Source organism: Euleptes europaea, chromosome 5, assembly GCF_029931775.1.
Source record: "Euleptes europaea isolate rEulEur1 chromosome 5, rEulEur1.hap1, whole genome shotgun sequence".
Lineage (NCBI taxonomy): Eukaryota > Metazoa > Chordata > Lepidosauria > Squamata > Sphaerodactylidae > Euleptes > Euleptes europaea.
The window spans coordinates 96,783,245-96,806,570 of record NC_079316.1 but is presented as its reverse complement, the minus strand read 5'-3'; the positions used below and the strand labels follow the sequence as shown (position 1 = coordinate 96,806,570).

The 23,326-nt window shown below is 42.9% G+C and overlaps 1 protein-coding gene across 2 annotated transcripts in view; it reads left to right on the top strand.

The window, feature by feature from the left end:
* The window catches only part of ARID5B (AT-rich interaction domain 5B), a 237,803-nt gene that overhangs the window by 36,195 nt on the left and 178,282 nt on the right, over positions 1 to 23,326 (top strand). For both annotated transcript variants that reach the window (XM_056850125.1, XM_056850124.1), the window contains exon 3: positions 1,715 to 1,940. In XM_056850125.1, the coding sequence (XP_056706103.1) occupies positions 1,715 to 1,940 (226 nt within the window). The remainder of the gene's footprint in view (positions 1 to 1,714; positions 1,941 to 23,326) is intronic.

The following is a 23,326-nucleotide window of genomic DNA, read 5'->3' as shown; positions in this document are numbered from 1 at the left end:
GTACTACTAACCTCAATGTTAAAACTTTTCTCAACAGTAAAATGTACTTCTTTAATATTCGAGTCTATCCATTTTCAAATATAATTTTTCCACCAGTTGTAATTTAGTTGGGGTATATCCTACCCTGGTAGCTAATTAATACACTAGGTTTTTAAGGGGAAAGAGGGTTGGGAAAGACTGTTCTAATTCGTACAATTGAAAAACTAAACTCTTCTACTGCTTTCATGAATTTTGTAAAATGTGCTTCTGCTTATTCATCATCTGTGAGATTAGTCGATTGTTTCCTGGAAGAATACACTTTTAGAAGTGCTTATTTCATGTTTTATGTTGTAAGGGGATCTGTGTTGTTAATTAGGAAACCCACAACAAAAAAGAGAAGTGCATATTTAATGTTTATTCTCTGCAAACCCAGCTACATTTCAGTTGCATTTCTGTAGTGCCTGTGGGGGGGTGGGGGAGAGGAAGAGGGGTACTGTTAGTTTTGATCTTGAAAACATTTGCTGGAAACCTGAGAATGTGCAAGATGCTTTTCGTAGGAAACTTGTAGAATTTCTATCGTATTTCTTTGGGGATTACATCACAGCTTTGGTTAATTTTTAGGATAAAACTTAAATTCAACATTTGTGTATAAGCCAGGGAAGCTGTACCATAAACAGAGGAATTTTCTGGTGAGTCAGAGTTCCAGGAATCCCAGATTTACTTAGATCATTTATGTGAGAACTAGCTACAAGCATTAGTCATCTGGCTATGGATTTTTTTACATTTGCAGCTTAATTGCATTTTCAGAATGTGCACTTTTCATTTGGCAATGAATAGAATGTTACGGTATTTACTCAAGCCTACTTGCTTTCATGATATCAGCCTTGATATTCTTGGTAATTTCTTATCATGTAGAAAGCTGACTTAAGACAAAGACAAAAGACACAGAAGGCTTGATGTGATATCGCTGTATCTATTTGTGGTCAAAGCCATCTTAATCTTTTAAGGCACACCATAGGCATAGATACCGGTAAATGAGGTAGCATATTAAAGCACAAAACATGTAGATATGCAGAGACATGACAGTTTTGCCAATTTACATCCAAAAGAAAGGGGTACAGTTTGGTAAATACAGGTTGCAGACTTTGAAACTACTGTCGCTTTTAGTTGTAAGGAGCTCTTATCCTTTGTAGCCATTGGTTCAGCTACTGAGGAATATCATGGATGTTTATGAACATTCCCTTTGCTCACAACATAGAAATTAAAAACAGTATCAGTGTACTCAGCAAATGGAGCTGACGGGAAGGAGTTTAGCTGAGAAGGGCTAACCGTAATGATTGAAGTGTTGATCAACTGTTAAACTATGGGTGAAAACGCATGGTCGCTTTATCCTCCTTTAATCCCTGTTTTAACCAGGATCGAACACACATTAAGCGAAACGCATTAATCAGATCCTGGCTGAATCCTGGCTGAAACAGGGATTAACGGAGGATAAAGTTACCATGCGTTTTCACCTTATGTGTATGACTGTTGTCTATATGTGAGTAGCATGCATATATAAAATATATATCGCCGTTAATATATATGCCCTCTACTTGGTTAAAATATTTTGCATTAGTGGCAGGGAAAATAAACGTTCCCAACAAGATGTGAGAAAGCAAGAACGGTTTGGTATTACCGCAAATCATGGAACCAGACGTGACTCTCTCTCTCTCTTCTTGCTTACCTTTGATAGGATGAAGTTATTGCTGCCTCAGAGAAAGTAACGGTGAAGCTTGAAGATTTGGCAAAATGGGCCCAGGCAGATTTCTCAAAATGGAAACGTGGCCTTCGAGTTGAAGCCCTCAGACCTGCAGAACTGGGCAAGAATGGACAGAAAGAAGCCTTGACGAGGTTCAGGCAATCCACACACAACAGCGGCCTCAACTTTAAAGACATTTTGAAAGAAAAGGCTGATCTGGGTAAGTACCAATTCCTCTTCTGCACTTGACCGGCTGCCATCTCCTCTGGTGCTAGTCATCTGCGGGATGACGAATTCTGGGTCTGCAACCTGAATCCCTACAGAAGTGGTTCTAGACGCTCAAGGGGGTCTTTTATCTCCCTTACAGTAACACCACCCCACTATTTTGGAAACGGAGGGAACTTTCATAAACAATGTGTAGATGGCCGGAGGGGAGGAAGAATCTGATGTTAATGGAACAAAAAATGGAATTGTTCAATCTGTATACTCATTTTCCCTCTTGTGTTTTCTGACTCACAATGGTAACAACAACAATAACTACCCTGTCTCTAAAAGAGCTGGAGTGGAAGTTCCAAATGGCACTTGCCCGTCTCCTGGGGCACAGCCCAGTGGAAGGCTCTCTGCCACCATGCCTTATCACCATTTGCTTAAGAAAGCTTCAAAAGCAGTTTGCCGTATGTTACTGGGGTTGCCAACCTCCAGAAGGGGCCTAGAGAGCTCCTCAAACTACAACTGATCTCCAGACAACAGAGATCAGTTCCCCTGTAAAGAATTATTTCATGTGGTGGGGGTGGAGGGTAGACTCTATGGCACTGTACCCAGCTGAGGTCCCTCCCCTCCCCAAACTGCTCCCTCTGCAGAGTTGGCAACCCTATTTGGCTCTGGGGACTGCTGTTCCACAGACAGAAGCTGAAATCTCCCTTGAGTGTGCAGAATGAATGGCCCCACTCTTTGGATTGTGGCCATGTAATTTACTTTTCTTTCTGTTACTGGGTGTTGGCCTGTGTGTTAGTTGAGATAATGTTCTTTGTAGTTGCACTGCAAGGTGATATGCCCGCCTTGTGCATTTTTTTAGATGATGTTTAAATAGCTCCAAGGGTAAGCCATAAATAGAAGGATTAAAACAAAAATTCAAAGTGAAAACTGAAACTTTGCCAACTTTATACTGGTAGGACAATTGCCTTTGGCATACGCTGCGTGCAAGGTTAGGTTGTTACCTGGTATAAATCGGTGTAGCAGTGTTGGCTGAAAGTTGCTTCCTCCCCACCATGCTCAACTTTATATCAGAAGTAACAATTTATTTAACTGTCTCCAGATCACTTGCTGCCTGGATTTGACTTTACAGCATTTTACGGGCCGGGCCAAAGAGTTAGGGGGATGACCTTATGTCAGTCACATATGTCAGAGCACATGCTCGGTGGAAGGCTATGAGAATACTAGTGTTCAATACACCCAGCCCAATAGGTTAGGTTCTGTGAAGTAAAAGACAAAGAGAAGTCACAAAAAATGGTTAAAAGAGAGTGTAAAAATAACATGGAATCCCATCTCATCCAGCCCTTTATGGTTGAGACTCAAGCCAGCAGTGGCTCCTGAATCGGGGACTTGAGGGATGTCAAGGTGGGAGTTCAGTTTTTGTGCTGTTGCCCATCTCCAGTTGAAGGAGGGAAACAACCTAACTAGCAAGGGAGCCTAGCACCTCAGTAGGGTTGCCAACCTCCAGGTACTAGCTGGAGATCTCCCATTACAGCTGATCTCCAGCTGATAGAGATCAGTTCACCTGGAGAAAATGGCTGCGTTGGCAATTGGTCTCTATGGCATTGAAGTCCCCCCATCTCCAAACTCTGTCTTCCTCAGGCTCTGCCCCAAAAATCTCCAGGTATTTCCCAACCCAGAGCTGGCAACCCTACACCTCCATGCAACAGGCGAGCTCAGGTCACATTATCTTACAGGTCATGTTTGCTTGTTGATCTAAGCAACAAGGGGAAACTGTTATTGTGTACTGTGATGGGAGCATCCTTCTCCTTCACATGTCTTCTCCTCCTTTTCACTTGACATCTGTCCTTCGTATTGTCACAGGTGGGTAGACGTGAAGGTCTGTAGTAATAGAACAAAGTTTGTGTCTGGTAGCACCTTACAGGCCCTGACCTGGATGGCCCAGGGTAGCCTGATCTCATCAGTTCTAGAAAGCTAATCAGAGTCAACTCTGGTTAGTACTTGGATGGTATACCACCAAGAAAGTCTAGGGTTGCCATGCAGAGGCAGACAATGGCAAACCACTTCTGTTAGTCTGCTGCCTTGAAAATGCCATGGGGGTTTCCGTAAGTCAGGTGCAACTTGACAGGGGAAGAAAGCACCTTAAAGGCCAACAACAACAACAAAAAATCTGATGAACTGAGCTTTGACTCACAAAAGCTTATACTGTGGAAATGTTTGTTGATCTTTAAGGTGTTACTAGATTTTAATATTGTTAACCCAGTCTTTTTCAAGGAACTCGCAGTGGCATGCATCGTTCTTCCCTTCTCCATTTTATCTTCATGATAATCCTGTGACTAGGCTGAGGCCACTCCTCAAGTTGTGTGCCTACGGTTACCATGTCCCTCTTCACAATCGGCAGGAGGTTTTTGGGGCGGAGCCTGAGGAGGGCGGAGTTTGGGGAGGGTAGGGACTTCAATGCCATAGAGTCCAATTGTTAAAGCGGCCATTTTCTCCAGGTGAACTGATCTCTGTCTGCTGGAGATCAGTTGTAATGGAAATCAGTTGTAATAGCAGGAGATCTCCTGCTAATACCTGGAGGTTTGGGAAACAGTATGTGCTGTTTTCCAAACCTACATGGTACAGGCACAGAGGTGCCTTTTTTGTTTGATTTACTAGAAGACCTGGAGGTTGGCAACCCTATGTGTGCCTGAGTGGGAATATGAACCTGGGTCTCTCACCAGTCCTAATTTAACCTTCTAATGACTACACCACAGTGGCTTTCAAGAGCCCTGGCTCTCCCGTCTCCAGATCAAAACCATATTTTAATGTTGTTGTCATCTTTATGTGGTTAGAAATAATATTGGGATAGTGTCCTTAGTGGCGCTGGTAGTTTTTCGTTTTACAGTTCATTTCCTAGCATGTTGAGCATCTCAGAAGAAAGTTCATGTTTCAAAGAACGTCATTTTATTTTTAATGCATTCTGGTTTTATTTTCTCCCAGTAAACAAATAATCCTTCGCAGGAAGCTGACAACCATCCAGGAATGTCTATTCCGCAGCCAAAGAAAATGATCACAAATCTTGTATTACAAAATTCCCATTTTGTATATTAAAGAGAAAAATTAGGGGAATATAATGGGATCTGAACTTGGACAGCACACTCATGCTACTGAGAGCAGAAGAAATTTGGCTCCTGACCCTAAAGAGTTTGTTCTTAAAAATTTTTTTTAAAAAAGCTTCCTCGGGTGACTGATTAGACTGTCAGTAACAAAACTAGGCCTGTATGAAGCCCAAGGGTACAGCTGGACCTTCTGTTAATTAAACTCCTAGCTTTAGGTAATGGGCCCATTCTGTAAAAGGGAGACAAAGAAGCCTGTTATGGCTTTAAAAAATCAAATATTATTATTTTTTTACTCTGAAATTACTGGAGCTGAGCAACCAAGGGATTTTATATATTTTGCTTTCCTCATCAATAAATAACCCCAAGGACCCAGTTCCTCATTATGGAAGCCGTTTTGTCTAGCAAAGCAAGGAAAACAATTTGTGAATGTTGTCAGGTTGTCCAAATAGAAATAGAAATAAGGCTTTAATCAAAAGTAGCTGAAAGCACAGCTTAATTTCTTGTAAATGTCGCTTTCTTTTCTTCATTCCCTGTGCAAAGGGACGGAAGTGATCATGTCCTGGAATGTAAAACATGATTTCATTGTAATCGATGGGGTTGCCAGGTGCCCGGTGGAGAAACCCCCGGCAATTTGCCCCTTTGCCCGCCGACCAGCTGACGGTCAGCGGGCAAACGTGTACGCGTGTACACGCCGCTTCACTTTGAGTGGCATAATGCCTCTCGCGCGGCGGGACTTCCGGTTGTAAACAGGAATTGACGCGTGCGTGCGTTGGCGCGTCCACGCATTGCTGCGCGATCCCGAGATGTGCTTTAAAAGTCTCCCACCGGAGGAGAGGTAGGACCTGGCAATCCTAGTAATCGATAATCCCAAGAACCTCTGCTTTAATTTAGGGTTTATGCATACATGCATTCCCCCACTTTTTGAGAAAGAACAAATTGTAAAAATTAGGCACTCGTGTACAGAGCTGTACACGTGAAGCTTTCACATAGAATGTTACAGGAGATGCTTGGGGAGTGCCCCCAGCTCTCCATCACAGGATGGGACTTGACTGCCTAGTATTTTGTCCCCAAGATCTTTTCAGGCATAATAACAACAATAGCATATTGTAGTCTGGTATTTCTGGCAGGCATTGTGTATAGCATGGTTCTCATCGTTCAAAGTTATTTTAAAAAGGGGGTTATTTTTTAAAAAGAACCCCCCTTTACCACTATCTTTATTGTTTGTACTTTTCACATGTTTAAATGGAATGTAGCTCATGGTTTTGCTCACTGTTGTGATGAGTAAATCTAAAATGAACAATAAATCTATTTTCAACATTAAAAAAAACATTTCTCCTTTGGAAAAATGAATATTGTTGAATTGAAAATGATAGTGTTGGTGCAAGATTTTTATTTTTTTGAATTTCACAGAACGTTGCTGTCGGAGAGGCTTTTAACTTTCCTGCAGAATTCAGTATATCCCCAATAAAGAAATATAAAGGGGAAAAAATCCTAAAATTACTTCAGAGAGAGTATTCCCACCCCCACCCCCAGTAAATGGGTTTAGAACTGGAGAAGCTGAAAAGATATTCTGCCTGAAACTGAATACGGTAGCATTTTGGAATAAGTTTGTAGTCCCTTTTGAATTCTGTTTTTTCATCCCAATTAAACTCTGTGATACTTTTCTGTTAAAAGCCAGGGCACTGCAAAATGCTGCAGCTCTCAGACCAGTGTGATGATTTGGGCCTGTTTATCTCTTGGTGCTGCTTCATGGCACCTAAATTCCTCTGGATCATTTTCACAGACTGGTGTCAAGCCCAGCTGCATATGCTCTTATGGGGGATGTTCTCACTTGCATTGTGTTATGCATGGCTATGATGTCCTTGGTTTGTCCCTCTCATGTCTCACGCTTTGCTATTCTGAGTTCAGAAAACCCGGAAATGGGTTAACCTTACGCTGAGTGTCCCCCCCCCCCAATAATTTTTTTAATACTGGAATGCTGGTATACTGTGTCACCAGCATAACACACAAAACATCCTTTTCCCCCCTGCAAGCATGGTTTCATATTTCCCCCCTGCTCTTGAATCTGTTTTTATCTGCCTGCGCAACCCCCCCCCCCCCGCCTGGCATCATGACTTTTAGAGTGCAGCGAGGCGGCAGGGTGGTGAAAGAGCTCTGAGGGTGGAGGGGAGGCCGTGGAGGAGGGCTACTTCTTCGTTCTTGGCGGGGAGGGGAGCAGATCTACTTTCATTCCTTCCCGCATTTTTCCTTCCCATGGATGCGTGTTGGGACACAGAGGAGTCGACCCGCATGCTGAGAAACGCATCAGCAAGCACCTGCAATTGCAGCAAAACATATTTTCGCTGCAAAGGTGGGATGGGAAAACCAGGGGAAGTTGCATGACAGAAGTAGGTTGGACCTGCAGGCTGGAGACGATCATGCGTTTCGACAACGGAGATTCGCTACATTCGTGGGAGAATCGCAAGACAAAACAGCAATGCATTTTCTACCTTAATTTATGTAGAAGCAAGTCCTAAGCCCAAAAACTCTATTTCTAAGTCAGCATGTGCTTTACAGCTAGGATAGCCAACATCCAGGTGGCCCTAGAGATCTGGAATTACAAGTGATCTCCAGATAACAGAGATCAGTTCTTCTTTCCTTTCTTTTATACCTTAGAAGCTCCTTGATCCATTGATCTTGAGCAGCGTAATTTTAAATCTAATGTTTGAGGGATATAAGGACTAAAATAAATCTTGCCAATGACAATATAGCCTTGGGATCCCTGTCCCTTAATAAAAAAGGCATTATGTCAGACACAGAGGCATTAGATTTATATATTAAAAGGGGAGATATATAATGTGATCTAAGTTTCTCATAAAAGCAGCATTCCAAGAGGGCATGAGCTAATGAATCAATAGAGCCAGAAGAGCAAGGACAGGTCCTGTCTGGGTATGGTATATTCAGAATTCTGCCTTACATAACCATAGAGGGGTTAGCATTCAGTCTACCTAAACAGAGGGCTCTAGAAAGACAAGGAGTTGTCAAATAATAAGTGTAAGTGGGCAAACTGCGTGGTGGTGGTATTCCGAAAAACTGAGATGAACAAACGCGGCGAGCATGAAAAGTGCTAATCTAAGATTTTTTGCCATGAGGATTTAAAAGAGTCATGGATCAGTTCTTCTAGGGGATAGAAACAAAAACCGCTGCTTTGGAAGATGGACTCTATGACTTTATATCCTGCTGAGGTCCTTCCCCTCCCCAAACTCCATCCTCCTAAGCTCTGTTCCCCAAATCTCCAGAATGTCCCAGCCCAGAGTTGGCAACCCTACTTACAGCTGTAGTGACGAGGGTTGCCAACTGCCTCTTGGGAAATTCCTGGAGATTTAGGGGTGGAGCCTGGGAGGTGAAGTTTGGGAAGGGGAGAGGCTTCAACAGGGTATAATGCGATGGAGTCCACCCTCGAAAGCAGCCATTTTCTCCAAGGGAACTGATCTCTATTGTCTGGAGATCAGATGAAATTCGGGAGATCGCCAACCCCTACCTGGAGGTTGGCAACCCTAGCAGTGACAGATAGGAGGGGTGGAGCTTGCACAAGCACCCATCCCCCCTCTCTCTGATGCTGTCTTCTGGATTCTCATGGTATTATGCAACTGGCATAAACTGTTTCTCTGTTATCTCAGATGTATGACACGCTTTGTATATAGCTCTGTAGATGTATGGCTCTGCTTCCGGTACCAATATAAATATGTTTTGCTAGACCTGGAGGCAATACAGAAGAACAGGGAGCGGAAGGAGTTAAGGTGAGGCAAAGAGGCAGACAGCAGGGGGAGAGAAGGTGGTGTTGGTGTTACAACAGATGCTGTCCTTGGAGTTCGTTGCAAATGATTTAGGGAATAAGGCAGATACTGGCCTGTAGGGGTTTATTGGGTTTGGTTTCGGGCAAAGGACAACTGGAGGTATAGGGTAGCCCCGTTCTTGCATTATCCATGCCAGGCTGGCAAAGGAAGGCTCAACCTTTTGGCCTCCCATCTTGAACCCATTTTCTTCCAAGGAATTGCATCCGAATGCAAGGTGCTACTCCTTCTTTTGAGGGCTGTGGACTGCAGCCATCATCCTGTTTATATAATTAAGGTTATTTATTTCAGATGTTTATCAAAATAACAGAAGAGCCACAATGCCGTACATATAAAAATAGAATTGGTTGTGGAAGGTATTATTCATAATGAGCATGAGAACCTGTTTTTCCAGAAGAATTGGTCTGATTAAATCATTCAGTTGTAGGGCCTCTAGTTATTTTTTTGTTTTTGTCTTCTGAATTATTGAAGGGATTTTTTTTAAGCAAATGGACTTGCATGCCCATATTTGGTAAGCCAGATGAAAATAGCTGAATGAGTGGTTATTCATTTTACAGATTTTTTAGCAACCATAACACTGTAAACATGTCCATTAAACATGGGAAAGTTGCAGTTTTAAAATATATATCTATATTCCTTGGGCTACAATCTGCAAGGGGAAAAATTAAATTATTTTATATAACACTGCTTCTTACAGAGTTCCTTTAAGTGAAGTATGAAAGCTGTAGTGTATGCTTTATTGGCCTATAAATATGTCGTTATACGTGGACTACGTTTATATGCTCCAGATTGGCGTTTAAGCCAAGAAAATATGTCTCTACAGGTAGACTTTTTATTGAAACCCTTTGAGGCATGCAACAGAATGTGTTTTAGGATAAGGTTATTAAAACAGCATTTTCGTTTTGTTGCAGCGGGCTCATTGTCAATTATGCCGCCACAAACTGTCTGTGGATAGGCGGTTATGAATGGCCTTATCTCCAAATGTGTCTTTAGAAAAGGAAGAGAAAGAGAGGAGTCAGAGCTGAGATTGAGCGAAGAGGCTGGGGGGGGGGATCGGGGGGCGGGCGTGGGATTTCTTAATTCATTGCTTAAGGGCACTGTTTGTTGGGGTGGGGTGGTACAGCCGGCCTCCCACTCTTCCCTTTATTTACGTACTGTTTTAAATTCATGTGGCTTTATTGTATTTGGAAATGGTTTCAAACAGGGGGGTGTTGTTGATAGTTAAGTAATGGAGGGACTGTTTGCGTAGTGGTTTCTCTTGTGCCTGGCCTGCTGCTTTCTGCTTAAACGGTACTGCGGAGGAGAGGGCTGTTGTAAGGGAAAGTGGTTTCTCCTTCCTTGTTCCCCAACCCTGGCATCACCAGTTTGTTAGGGCACTTGCAGTGGGCAGTGAGTATTGCCCCATCTGTAAAGGGTTGCCAACCTCCAGGTGGTGGAGAAAACAAAGGCTCAGTGCTGTAGAAGTATTGGAGAACCAAAACAGCACAGAAACAATATATGCAATGCTTAATTTTATAAGTGAATAAAGTGCAAAAGTGACAATAAATATATACAATATAATACAATACATATATACAATTGAATAAAGTGCAAAAGTGTATCTTGTTGTATTATATTGTATATATTTATTGTCACTTTTGCACTTTATTCACTTATAAAATTAAGCATTGCATATATTGTTTCTGTGCTGTTTTGGTTCTCCAACCTCCAGGTGGTGGCTGGAGATCTCCGCTATTACAACTGATCTCCAGATGACAGAGATTAGTTCACCCGGAGAAAATTTACACTTTGGAAGGGGGACTCTAGGGCATCATTCCCCATTGAAGTACCTCCCCTCCCCATTGAAGTCCCTCCTCAGGCTCCGCCCCCAAAATCTATAGGTATTTCCCAACCCGAAGCTGGCAACCCTACATCTGTGGCATGGAATTTTTACAGAGTCAGAATGTAAGGTTGTGGTATGTCACCATTGTCGGTGTGTTTGACAAGTAGAGATGGTAAGTCCCTGGTTTGTTTGGAAGGCAAATGAGCCAGGAACTTTGCTAAACAGATACGGGTCTTGTTAGTGCATGGATGGGAGACCCTTGGGAAGAGCTATAGCTCAGTGGCAGAGCATTTGCTTGGCATGCAAAAAGTCCCAGGTTCAATTGCCGGCATCTTGAGTTGAACAGGTAAAAAGATCTCTGCCTGAGGCTCTGGAGAGCCACTGCCAGTCAAAGGTAGACAGTGGTGACTTTGATGGAGCAATGGTCTGATTCAGTATAAGGCAGATCCATGTGTGATCATGTGTGAACTCATGGGATCCCTACACTATTAAGACTTCTGTAATGGAAAGAAGCACCATATGCATGCAAATAAAAGTCATGGGACTCCTACCAAGTCTTTCACTGATGAATGAGGGAGGAGGGGGCCTTTTTTACCACAGAGAAGGCTATGTAGGGGATCAGGGGATGTTGGCTACTGTCAGGGGGAATCAGGCCTATCATGCTTTTTCAAGACCTCTGTACGGCTTGCTTGTTCTGCAGAGAAGTGTTCATTTTTTCCCATGCCTCTTGATTGGTATGTTCATGCTGAGAACTTGTAAATTGTTTGGTTTCACTGGGTAAGGTTGCCCACCTCCAGGAGGGGCCTGGCATTCTGGAATTACAGCTGATCTCCAGACAACAGGTATCAGTTCCCCTGGAGAAAAGTAATGTTAATTAATGATGTTGAAAATGACTTTTCGTAGAGTGGTTTGGCTTTTTAATTATATTTTTTGGTTTGTTGTTGTTTTTACTGCTGTCACCTCACCTGAGCTTTCGGGAAGTCCCAGAACTGCTATTAGCTTAAGTAAAATAAATAAATATTTGTCACAACACTGTACAGTTTGAAGGGGAGGTGTGTCTATGCAAACGTTCATTGGGCATCTGCCAAGCATCAGTTTTGCATAGCTGCACCTCACTAATTATTTGGTGGTGTGTTTTACCTGTCTTCTGGGGTCTCCTGCCTAGTCTTACAGCATCCATCTCCAAACTGTTAGCATTACTGCTTGCACTTAAAGATATCTCCGTTCTGGTTGAGGTAAAGAGTGGTTCTTCTCAGGGATGGGGTTACTGCTGGTTGGAAAAATGGCGCCGATAGACTTGCTTGAAAATGCAATGTCTGCGAAGCACAATAAAGCAATGCGCAATAAACTGGGTATGCCTGTACGAGTGGATTCAGAAAAGAAAGATGGACTGTATCAATGAGGCCTAAAGTTACAGGGTGGTGGGGCAGTTCGATTAGAAGTCCTTTGCAGGGGCTGCAGCTCAGTGGTGGAGCACACACTCTGCAGGTCTCAGGTTCCATCTTCAGTTTGTGTGGCATGAAGATCTTGGAAAACCCTTAGGCCATTAAGACTAGACGGCTCTTGGCTAGATAGCTGACTGGTCTGACTGTCATGTAAGGCTGCTTCATATGTATAAATGATACAATCCCATGAGATGGTTGATGGTCTGTGAAACCCCATAGAAATTTAGTTAATGTAGCACCTTGTTACTTTTCTTTGTAATCCAAGCAATATTACCTGTTTTTTCAATATTATCTTGAGTAAGAATAGTCAAGCCTTTTACAGAAGTCATTTTAAGGTCAGTACTGTATATCTCTCTGAATGCCTGTTGTCCATTTCTCCCCTCCCTCAATCTTTCACTTGTCCCAGTTTTGTCCAGCTATTAAATCCCACCCCGGGGAACTTTTTTTAAGGCCACAACTGTGGCTTCAATCTAGACAACCGAAAGGGTTCATTGGGGGCTATGTATTCTGTGAATCCTCTGGGGCCACCCAGCTGCCCAGTGAGAATTTGGATGATTCAAGCCCTGTTGGTTTTCCCTTTTCTCCAGGGATGGCCGTTCCATTAGTCTTGACACATACGGCAGCGACAATGTATTTAAACCGGCTGAAAGGCTGCATTTGACCAGCTCTTTTTAAACGAGTGGCTTGGCGGCAAGAGCTGCTTCTCAATTTGGGGTCAGACGTTACAGAGGAAAAGAGCTGAGCCCTACTTCATTGTGTTCATCGAGGCTAGCTTATCAAAGCAACACAGTCAGTATTTCATCTCTGATTCTGATGCTCTTCCAACCATTCCCAGGCTATAAATATATCTATATCTATATCTATATCTATATCTATATCTATATCTATCTATCTATCTATCTATCTATCTATCTATCTATCTATCTATCTATCTATCTATCTATCTATCTATCTATAGATATATAGATATATAGATATAGATATAGATATAGGTATATATATATCAAGACTTTCCTCTCTCAGAGTGGATAACAAAGGAATGAAACATGCCACAAACCAGCATAAAGGTCTGTCTTATTAAGACACCTTTTGAATATCTTTTCCCCGACCCAGAGCTGTCGTGTGACCATAGCCACTCTAATGCTATATCAGTAGCCATTGCGGATTAATGCAGAATATCAAAAGCCAAGTGGACTCCAATCCTAAGCACACTTTCTAAGGAGTAAGCCTCATTGAACTCAATGAAACTTACTTCCAGAGTAAATGTGTGTAGGATTGCACTGCATGTCTGTTCCATTCCAAGTTATTTTGTTCAATGTATAATGAATTGTTTGAATTGCAGTTGGGGGGGAATCAACAGGCCACATGTTAATTGTTAATGAACCTTTGAATTATTTCATTGTCAAGCTCTGTGTTCTGTTCTGCTCCTGGCCTACACAAGACCTTTATTACGTCTAGTGTTTACGTCATTGTTTTTCTGTACTGCACTTTGCATGTTCCTGTGCCTGTGTATATTGTTGGGCTATAAAGAAGACAATGAGGAGTGCTTCAATAGTGTGATTCTCAGCAGAGTTGAAAACCCTTCTAAGTCCATTTCAAGAACGTAACTGTGTTTAGGATTGTATTATAAATCTCATTAATTTCAGTGGGCAACCTGAGTGTTTGATTAGCTCTTTCCCATTGCTGGCATTTAAAATTCCTTAACTTTGGCAGGATTCCACCTAGGGTTGCCAACCTCCAGGTGGGGCCTAGAGATTTCCCGGAATTACAACTGCAGACTACAGAAATCAGTTCCCTTGCAGAAAATGGCAGGTTTGGAAGGTAGATCCCCCCACCCTTCCCAGGCTCCACTCCCAAATCTCCAGGATTTTCCCAACCTGGAGTTGGCAACCCTATTCCCACTCTTACTCTATCTTAGAGGATAGGCATTTCCATTCCATGTCCGTAACAATCAGTAGAAGAAAACTGGTTTTGCTAGAGGGCAGGATGGTAGTTGTATGAACTGGTCATAGACTGGAATTGTCTAAATATTCCCGATTACACAGGTATGTGAAGTATTCCTGCAATGCCAGTGTTGATAACGTTTGCTTTCAATTTGAATGAAGGCAGCATAAATGAAAAATTTCAACCTTTGTGTATTATCGTACCCTTGTGAAATCATTCTAAAATGCATTGGAAAAACAAGAAATTAAAAACTTCACTGGTGGTTTGTGAAAATAGTTTGACAAGTTGTAGTTTGGATGGTTCCTTCCCCCCCCCCATTGTAGCATTAAGATTGACCTTGGTTAGCACAGGACTGTGTTGTTGCAAGTGCTATCCAGACTGCCTCCTCCCCCTGTATAGCCAGTGCCATTTATTTGATCCTTACTTGTCACAACATTTTCTTCCAACAATTTAGATACTGTCTCAGGCAAAGACATTTGGAAGTGCATGGAGAACAGGAAGCATGTATAGATAAATAGCCAACGTGGTATATAGGGTTGCCAGCTCTGGGGTGGGAAATACCAGGAGATTTTTAGGGTGGAGCCTGAGGAGGGCAGGGTTTGGAGAGGGGAGGGGACTTCAATGCCATAGAGTCCAATTGCCAAAGTGGCCATTTTCTCCAGGTGAAGTGATCTCTAGCAGCTGGAGATCAGTTGTAATAGTGGGAGATCTCCAACCACCACCAGGAGGTGGTATAGTGGTTAGGGTGTTGGACTGGAGTCCGGGAGACCAAAGTTCAAATCCCCATTCTGCCAAGGAGCCTGGTGTGTGATCCTTTGGGCCTAACCCAGCTTACAAGGTTGTTGTGAGGATAAACTGGAGAAGCAGAAAATTATATACATTGGTCTGAGCTCTTTCAAGGAAAGGGCAGGTAAATATGTATGCTGTACGCATGCACACATGTGCAGCAACTGAAACAGAGCTGTTGCACGATCTTCCCTCAGCACTGGAGGGAAACACAGTCTGTTGGTCGCCACATGGAAGTGCCTGCACCACACAAGTAGGAGGGATATGAAAGTCTTGTTTTGGGCATTGTGGAGAAAGATGGGAAACGTTCCTGAGATTCAGATGCTCTGAGGCTGAGCACAGTACTAAAATGATATTCGGAGTAGAAAAGAGCAAGAGCCCAGTAGTGCCTTAGAGACTAATGAAATTTCTGGCAGGGTATGAGCTTTTGTGAGCCACAGCTCACTTCTTCAGAAAGCTCATACCCTGCTAGAAATTTTGTTAGTCTTTAAGGTGCTACAGGACTCTTGCTCTTTTCTACTGCTATTGACAGACGAACACGGCTACCCATCATGATATTAGGAGTCTGGAAGTTTGCCTAGAGGCCGTTAAAGAGGCATCTTGAACCTGATCATATAGTGTTTAAACCAGCTTCTACCTACCATCCGACCAAATCAGAGCCCAGTCCAAAAGTATGAGCAACCTCATCAAAAACTGACCATTTGGGTGCAAGTCAGTGCTTGGAGACCACCTTTATACTTCCATCCTGAGCTCTCTGGTAAAAACAGAGAATGATTGCTTGTCTTGTCGAAGCAGATAGGAACAATAGTTTGCTTTATAGAAGCACTATATGTCCACCTGGCCCCCATAGCCAACAAAACCCTCTTTAATGAGTCGGCAAGGTGTGTTGCCTAGTAGCCAATAACCCTGGTTTGCCGCTTGCTACTAATATTGTTGTTACACCTCCTGTTTCTGTTGTAAACTGTACTAAACAAGAATTGTTTAATTGATTCTGTCCTATATTGAGACTTTAGGTTTTATGGAATATTGGCATGAGGATTGTACATTCCTGTTTCACCGAATTTTTATCTTCTAAACCCCTTGCCCAAAATTTTATACATATCTTTTACTCCAGCTTTCTCTTTTGCTGTGGTTCTTTCGGCTGTCCTGTCTTCACTCCAAAGGATTTTCAGACTTTACGCAGTATATTTTCTGCAAAGACTCGGAAGTAGAAAGAGTTTCCCCCACATTGCATAGTTCATGATGATAACGTGTAATCTTGCTGTAGATTTAATAACAGCAACTACTTTGGCATCGAGATGTTTTAATAATGACTCTGCTAACACTGGTGGATTATAAATGGATAAACGCACGTGGAAGGCATGTAGCATTGGAACAGTATGGTAATATAGTCCATATGTGGGGGCATTTTGTTGTGGTTTCCCTCCTCCTTTTCTCCTGTTGAATGCTTTCCCCTGACAGATATATTTTGTGCCTCTCATTGATATTTCTGTTGCTGCTTTATTATATATGACGCTCCTGTGCTATCTGTTGGAGTTCATTTAAATGGCTTGATACTGTCTCTTCTGCAGATTGATTTTATAAGCCTTGCTGGTTTTGAGACTTCTATGAGTTTGTTAGGTTTCTATTGTATTGTATTTACACTTTTATGTATTGATTGTGCATGTTTAATTGCCTTGTTAACTGCCTCAAAGATTCAAGTTTGGGGCACGGACGTGGCTCAGAGGCAATCTGTTCGGCAAGCACAGATTCCCGGTTTCAGTCTCTGACATTTCCAGTTGAAATGATCAGGTAGCAGGAGATGTGAAAGTCCCTCTGCCTGAGGCTCTGGAGAGCTGCTGCCAGCCTGAGTAGACAATATGGATTTTGATTGACCAAGGTTCTGTGTCACTAGGAGGCACCTTCATGTGTTCATCAGAATATGGGGTTTAAATATCTACAACAAACAAATAATACAAGATTTCCAGCTCAGCAAGGTCTTTCGTAGGTGGAGTGCCTATTACTCTCTTGCCTGTGGACTAAGTGGACATGGTTCAACAGAAGCAAGTCCCTTCAAGTTTAATGAGGGAGAATTAAGCACAGCTTTCTCATTGACACTGGTTATATGTGACCTGCTTTTTCACACACTAGAAAACTGGGATAGTGATAATACTCATTCAGGGAAAATTTGCCGGAACAGAGTGGCCTTACATAACAGATGAAGCCTTATCAGAGAAGGCTGAACTTCCTTTGGTTGTATGTGTTTTTATGCCATCAAGTCTCAACTGACTTATGATGACCCCATGGGGCTTTCAAGGCAAGAGACATTCAGAGGTGGCTTGCCATTGCCTGCCTCTGCATAGTAACCCTGGACTTACTTGGTGATTTCCCATCCAAGTACTAATCAGAGCCAACCCTGCTTATTTTCTGAGATTTGGCAAGATCAGGCTAGCCCAGGCTATCCAGGTCAGGTCCTCATTTGGTGGGCCATCCTAATAATGGCGAGGTATAGAAACAGAGAAAGCTGTTGATATAACGGAGACCAAATGATCCTCTTAGGCTAGGGACAGGGCACCTCCAGAAGATCCTGCTAGGCACACTTCAGTTGAAGGCAGCTGTTTATAGGAAGAGTCTTAAAAGTGCTTGGCTTGATTGTGTCCAGTATCTAAAGTTGAACGAGTAATAAAACAACAACTGTACAGCCAGAACATTTTAAAAGTCTGTTGCTGGGAATAAGCTATTGCAAGTTGAATGGCATCTGTAGAACTTTGTTACACAATTGTGTTGTGTGTTGACTTTCTGGGGGTTTGCAATTTGTTTGATTTTATTTTCAGCAGCTGGCTCTGGATTGAGAGAAATTGGAGGCAAGTTGTGGGAGAGGTTGTGTTGCCTGTTCGACTAAAAGATAAAGTGGATCAAACACTGGTGGGGGATGAATTGTCCAATTACATTAAAGAGAATTTTGATGGGCTGTTTTGGCCTTGAAAGACATGCCTCAGAAAGTCGATCCTGTCCACTAGTAGTAACACAAAAGATTGGCCTCAGATAAAGCAGACTGAATCGCTTTTCTGAAGATGAAAGCATTTTAAAAAGGGGAAGAAAAACTACTATCTGTGAATTGTGATAATCACAAATTATATATAGCAAATCAATGTGGTAAGTATACCACTACAGAAACAAGCTCACTGAATCAATCAGTGTATCTGCCCATATGCTTTGGTTGGGTGGCAAAAAATGCATGTGTTTCATGGTATGGTTAGAAATAATGGTGGGCTCTAACGTTGCTCAGATAATGTAGAGTTGACCGTAGTACAAACATCATCTACTCCTATTATCCATCAATTGTGCTTCTATTTGCATGCAATTTTATTTTTTACTTTCTTAAGATCAATAGTCTGTTGAGATTTAAGCAATTTTTATGGGGCACAAGCTTGGAAACAGATGCTTTTCCTAGTTGCTGGCAGTGAGGAAAATCAGATCCTGTTGATCAGGCAGAGAAGTTTTAGAAAAATTAAAGAAAATTGCTTCTGCCAGTCAGTATGGTGTGGTGTCTAGAGTATCAGACCTGGTGTAGACATGCTGCAGAATGAGGTGGTCATGAGATAGCAGAATGATAAGATGGTAGTCAGGAGTGGTCTTGGTGATTCTGGAGGCCTAGGCAAAAGTTAAGGATGGGGATCCATCAGCCCCTTTATTCCCTTTCAATCCACTCAGTTTCGACTGATGAATTACTAGCTGGACTGATCGTGAGTGGGCCTCATTAAAAATGCTACCCACAAATGCAAGTGCAATAGCTCATTAGCAATGGACAGGTATGTATGTGTTGTCCAGTCCCAACTGACTTATGGTGACCCCAGCCAGGGGTTTTTTTGAAAGCACGTGAGAAACAGAGGCAAATTTGACATTGCCTTCTTCTGCAGAGTCTTCCATCCAAGTACTTCCATCCAAGTATCGACTCTGCTTAGCTTCCGAGATCTGATGAGATCGGGCTATACCATACCATTCCACATCCCCAAAGGGCAGGTAAACACCTGGAATTACTTGTTTTGGGGACTTTTTGCTATCAGAGAAAACTAAATGAAAACACTATCACATTTTTCATTCTATACACTGTGCGATGTTGCTGACAGAATCTTCCGTAGGTGATGTAGTATATCACTCCAGCTGGCCTTTAGGACTCCTCTAGTGTGAGACCCTCAGCAATTGCCCAGGCAGTTGTAAGGCTGCCCTTGGTGGTAGGGTGGACTGTGTCAGTACCTACTGCAGGGGAGGGATTAAACTTTTCACACTTGCCCTACATTACTAATTCCCTGTAAGAGTTAAAACTAGCACAGCATGCAGTGTTAGGCTGGAAACTTTCACTCTGAAGTACAGTAGACCCTCAACATTCATGGATTTCTGATTTGCAGTTTCACTTCTCCGATCACATGATGCAATTGCCAGCCAGTTTTTACTCTCACTTTGCCATCATCATAATCATTGCATTGTTAATTTTTTTTAGGAAATTTGGTTATTTTGCTACTGGAAGGCAGCCAAACCTTGCCTCTCAGTATGTGTGGATTTTGCCATTCACAGTTATCCTGGGAATGGATCCCCCATGGATGGCAATGGTCTACGGTGCTGTTTTTTTATTATTATTTGCAGGGAATTTGCACATGAGGGAACAAAAAAAATTAGACTCACCCACATACATTCTGAAGTAGTACAACACCATTTTGTCACCTTAAACTTCTCATTCTGATGGACATGTAAACCAAGGCGCATTCCTGAGGGGGGGAGCCGAAGCTCCTTAGGAGCCAGCGTGACCCTGTGCCAGTGCAAGTGCCCACTTATCCTGTGATAAGGGGCACTTACGCTGGCGTGGAGGGCATTTACACCAGTGCTGGGACAGAGCAGAGCTGCGCCAGCCTCCCCCACCAATGCCACCACTCGGGAAACTAAATCCCAGAAGAGGCAGTATACACTGGCATGAGGGTCCTGGAGCGTTCCAGTGGTGGCCACTTATCCTGTGATAAGGGGCAGTTACGCTGGCGTGGAGGGCATTTACACCAGTGCTGGAACAGAGCAGAGCTGCGCCAGCCTCCCCCACCAGTGCCACCACTCCGGGAACTAAATCCCAGAAGAGGCAGTATACACTGGCATGGATGTCCTGGAGCGTTCCAGTGGTGGAGCTGCCTTTAGGCAGCTTCCTCACCCCTTTCAGCCCAGGCAGCGCCACCTTTTTTGGTGGCATAGCCCTGCTAAAGGCAATGGGGCTTTTTGCCCTTCTTCTATTTTTTATTATTTAAAAATGGGATTTTAATCTCCAGAGCGGCTTGGCAACGGCATGGCTATGCCAGTCCTGGCCACGTCACAACCTCCCCCCCCCCCAGGAATGGGCTGCCTGCCTCAAACTAATCTACTTCCCAGGATAGTTGCTGTATAAAGTGGAGGACAGGAAACCCATGTATATCACTTGAGCTCCTTGGAGGAGGAGGAGGAGGAGGAGGAGGAGGGATTAAAATGTAGTTGGTAGAATTCCCCCCTCTCCCTTGCTATGCCACAAGTGGCTTCTTTTTTTAGAAGAACACATGTGAAGCTGCCTTATACTGAATCAGACCCTGGGTTCCATCAAAGTCAGTATTGTCTGCTCAGACCAGCAGCGGCTCTCCAGGGTCTCAGGCTGAGGTCTTTCCCATCACCTACTTGCCTAGTCCCTTTAACTGGAGATGCCAGGGATTGAACCTGGGACCTTCTGCATGCCAAGCAGATGCTCTATCACTGAGCCACGGCCCCTCCCCTAAGAAGTTTTAAATCTTTACATACGTATACTCAAACTTCCAACAATAGGGAAATACCTTTCCTTTTATCCCTTAGAAGCTCCTTGATCAATTGATCTTGAGCAGCATATATCTAGTGTTGGAGGGATATAAGGACTGAAACAAATCTTGCCACTGACAGTATAGGGAAATACTACATAAAATATAATCTCCTCAATTCCTTTCCATGGTATATATTTGCAAGACCACGGAAAGGAGGTGATTATATATTTTTTATTTCCTTATATGTAGTCATCTTCCATATGGGCAGACGAGCTAGTGAAGACTAGTAATTTTTAGGATTTACAAGGCTGACGTGCCATGGCATACTATGTCATATGGAGGAGAAAAATGTAATCGCATTTTTTAAACATACTTAAATTTACTAGCAATATCCGGCAATATAAAGTCAATGAAATTGCTGTTGCATCAGTCTTTGCCTACGAAGATCTACTCTGCTAAATAAACTCCTCCTTAATTTAATCTGCACTGATAATCTATCCATAGCCCTACATATATGAAGATGAAATCCTTCTGTCAGCGGTAGGCAGTATAGAAGATCACTGGAAGATGCCTCAACTTGTTATGAAATAAGAATGTTGAAATTTCCACCTCAAACTCGTATTTCATAAATGGGTCATGTGGAAACCTAAATGGGAAAGAGTTTCCCTATCAAAGCTTGAATTACAGGATATCTCCCCCCCCCCCCGTCAAACACATATGTATATCACCCTAATTTTGGGATTGCAGGTTGAATGACTTAGTGGGCACACATGTGGCTTGCAAAGTGCGTCTGGATATGCTTGGTAAACGGTATTATTCTGACAGTGTTCCAAAGGCCATCTTCAATTTTACTGTGCTCTACTCAGTTATGCTGTGAAAGGCAAAAGGGGGGGGAGAGGGGAGAAAAAGATAATTCAGCAGACCATTGTGCTGTCTGCTAGAGACATCACACTTTAGAGTATAAATATTGCTGAGGATAAATGAATAATTAGCAGAACAGTAGCATGAAATAGCTGATGAATGAACTCCAGGAGCCTGCATGGGAATAAATTCAGCATCCCTAGGCAGCACCATAATACACGAACCAACAGTATTGGTGCTATTTTGAGATGTGTAAAAAAGAAAAAAGCACCCTACATTTATAGCCTATAATTGTGAATTATAAGTGTACATTGATATAGGGAGAGAGATTTGGTATGTAAAAAGAACAGGAAGAGAGATTTAAAAAAATTAGCGGTATCTGCAACTACATTTACACCTTTATAAATAAAGTCTCATTAATTGTAGAAGGGGTACATGTGAGTGTGGGGGTGTCCTTGAGAAGCTTGTGAATCCGAGTGGCACCAAAGGGGGGAGTGTAGAGGAGTGTATCTAGGGTAGGCTAATAATACTGTGCTGTATAAAATTATACAGGTTTTAGAATCCATCCAAAATACAATTGAAAAGAGCACTCGCTCTTCTTGCCCTTCTAGCTCTCTTCAGTCCCCTTCTTTTCTCTTTGAACAATGCTAGTGAAAGGAACACAAGGATAGCTTGACAATGTCTGCCGCCCCCCCCCCCCCGCATTTCATTCACTGTTGCCCTATCTTTTCACACTTTATTATGAAAGAAGAGAACAGGCAAAAGCCTGAATGTTCTGATCCTGCTTATTTCTCTCTGAGGACACCCATAAAACAAAACAAAAAAGTGTTAGAGAGGCCATTGTGAAAGCGTTTGTTAAGCAGAGCCCTGAAATTAGGGTTGCCAACCTCCAGGTGATGACTAGTGGTCTCCCACTATTACGTGTGATCTCCAGGCGGTAGAGATCAGTTCACCTGGAGAAAATGGTTACTTTGGAAGGTGAACTGTATGGCATCATACTCCATTGAAGTCCCTCTCCTCCCCAAACTCCACCCCCAAAATCTATAGATACCCCCCCCCCAAGCTGGCAACCCTACCTGTAATGGATGTAGGACACAAAATATACTGAAGTCTCACTAAGGGTTTCAATGTGATCTCAGGCCCACTTTGTGTGATACAGTGTCCATGTGACAACAGACAACAGATGTGCACTTGGAGTTCTGTTCTGAAAACTCAGATCTCAAGTCCATGAGGTTGGGTATAAGATTAGAACTGTAGTGGATGGAAAGATGAGGCTTTCATCTACCGCCATGTGTCATTCTCCCAACTTGAAATGGGCAGGAGAGCCGCTATTTGCCCTATTAGAAAACTTACATGTAACCATCAGTAGGCGTAAGTGTCCCCAAAGAGGCACCTGACAGCTCCCCTGGGCCTTTGAAGGTCAGGAAAATGGCAGGGGAGGGGGATTAAGCCCCTTCTCCCAGTGCACCACTGTACCAATCCAAATCACACACCCCCACACGCACATCTAAGATTTGGGTTTCCACCATGAAACTGTACATATGATCCAAAGTCCATGTGGTGGACATCTTTGCCACGTGGACTTTGAGATCTGTGAATTGGCCCTCAGTGGGATGGCCCAGGCTAGCCCAATTCATTAGATCTCAGAAACTAAGCAGGGTTGACCCTGGTTAGTACTTGGATGGGAAACCACCAAGGAAGTCCAGGGTTGCTACACAGAGGCAGGCAATGGCAAACTACCTCTGTTTGCCTCTTGCCTTGAAAACCGTGTCACCATGAGTCAGATGTGACCTAACAGCACTTTCCACCACCAAAATGACC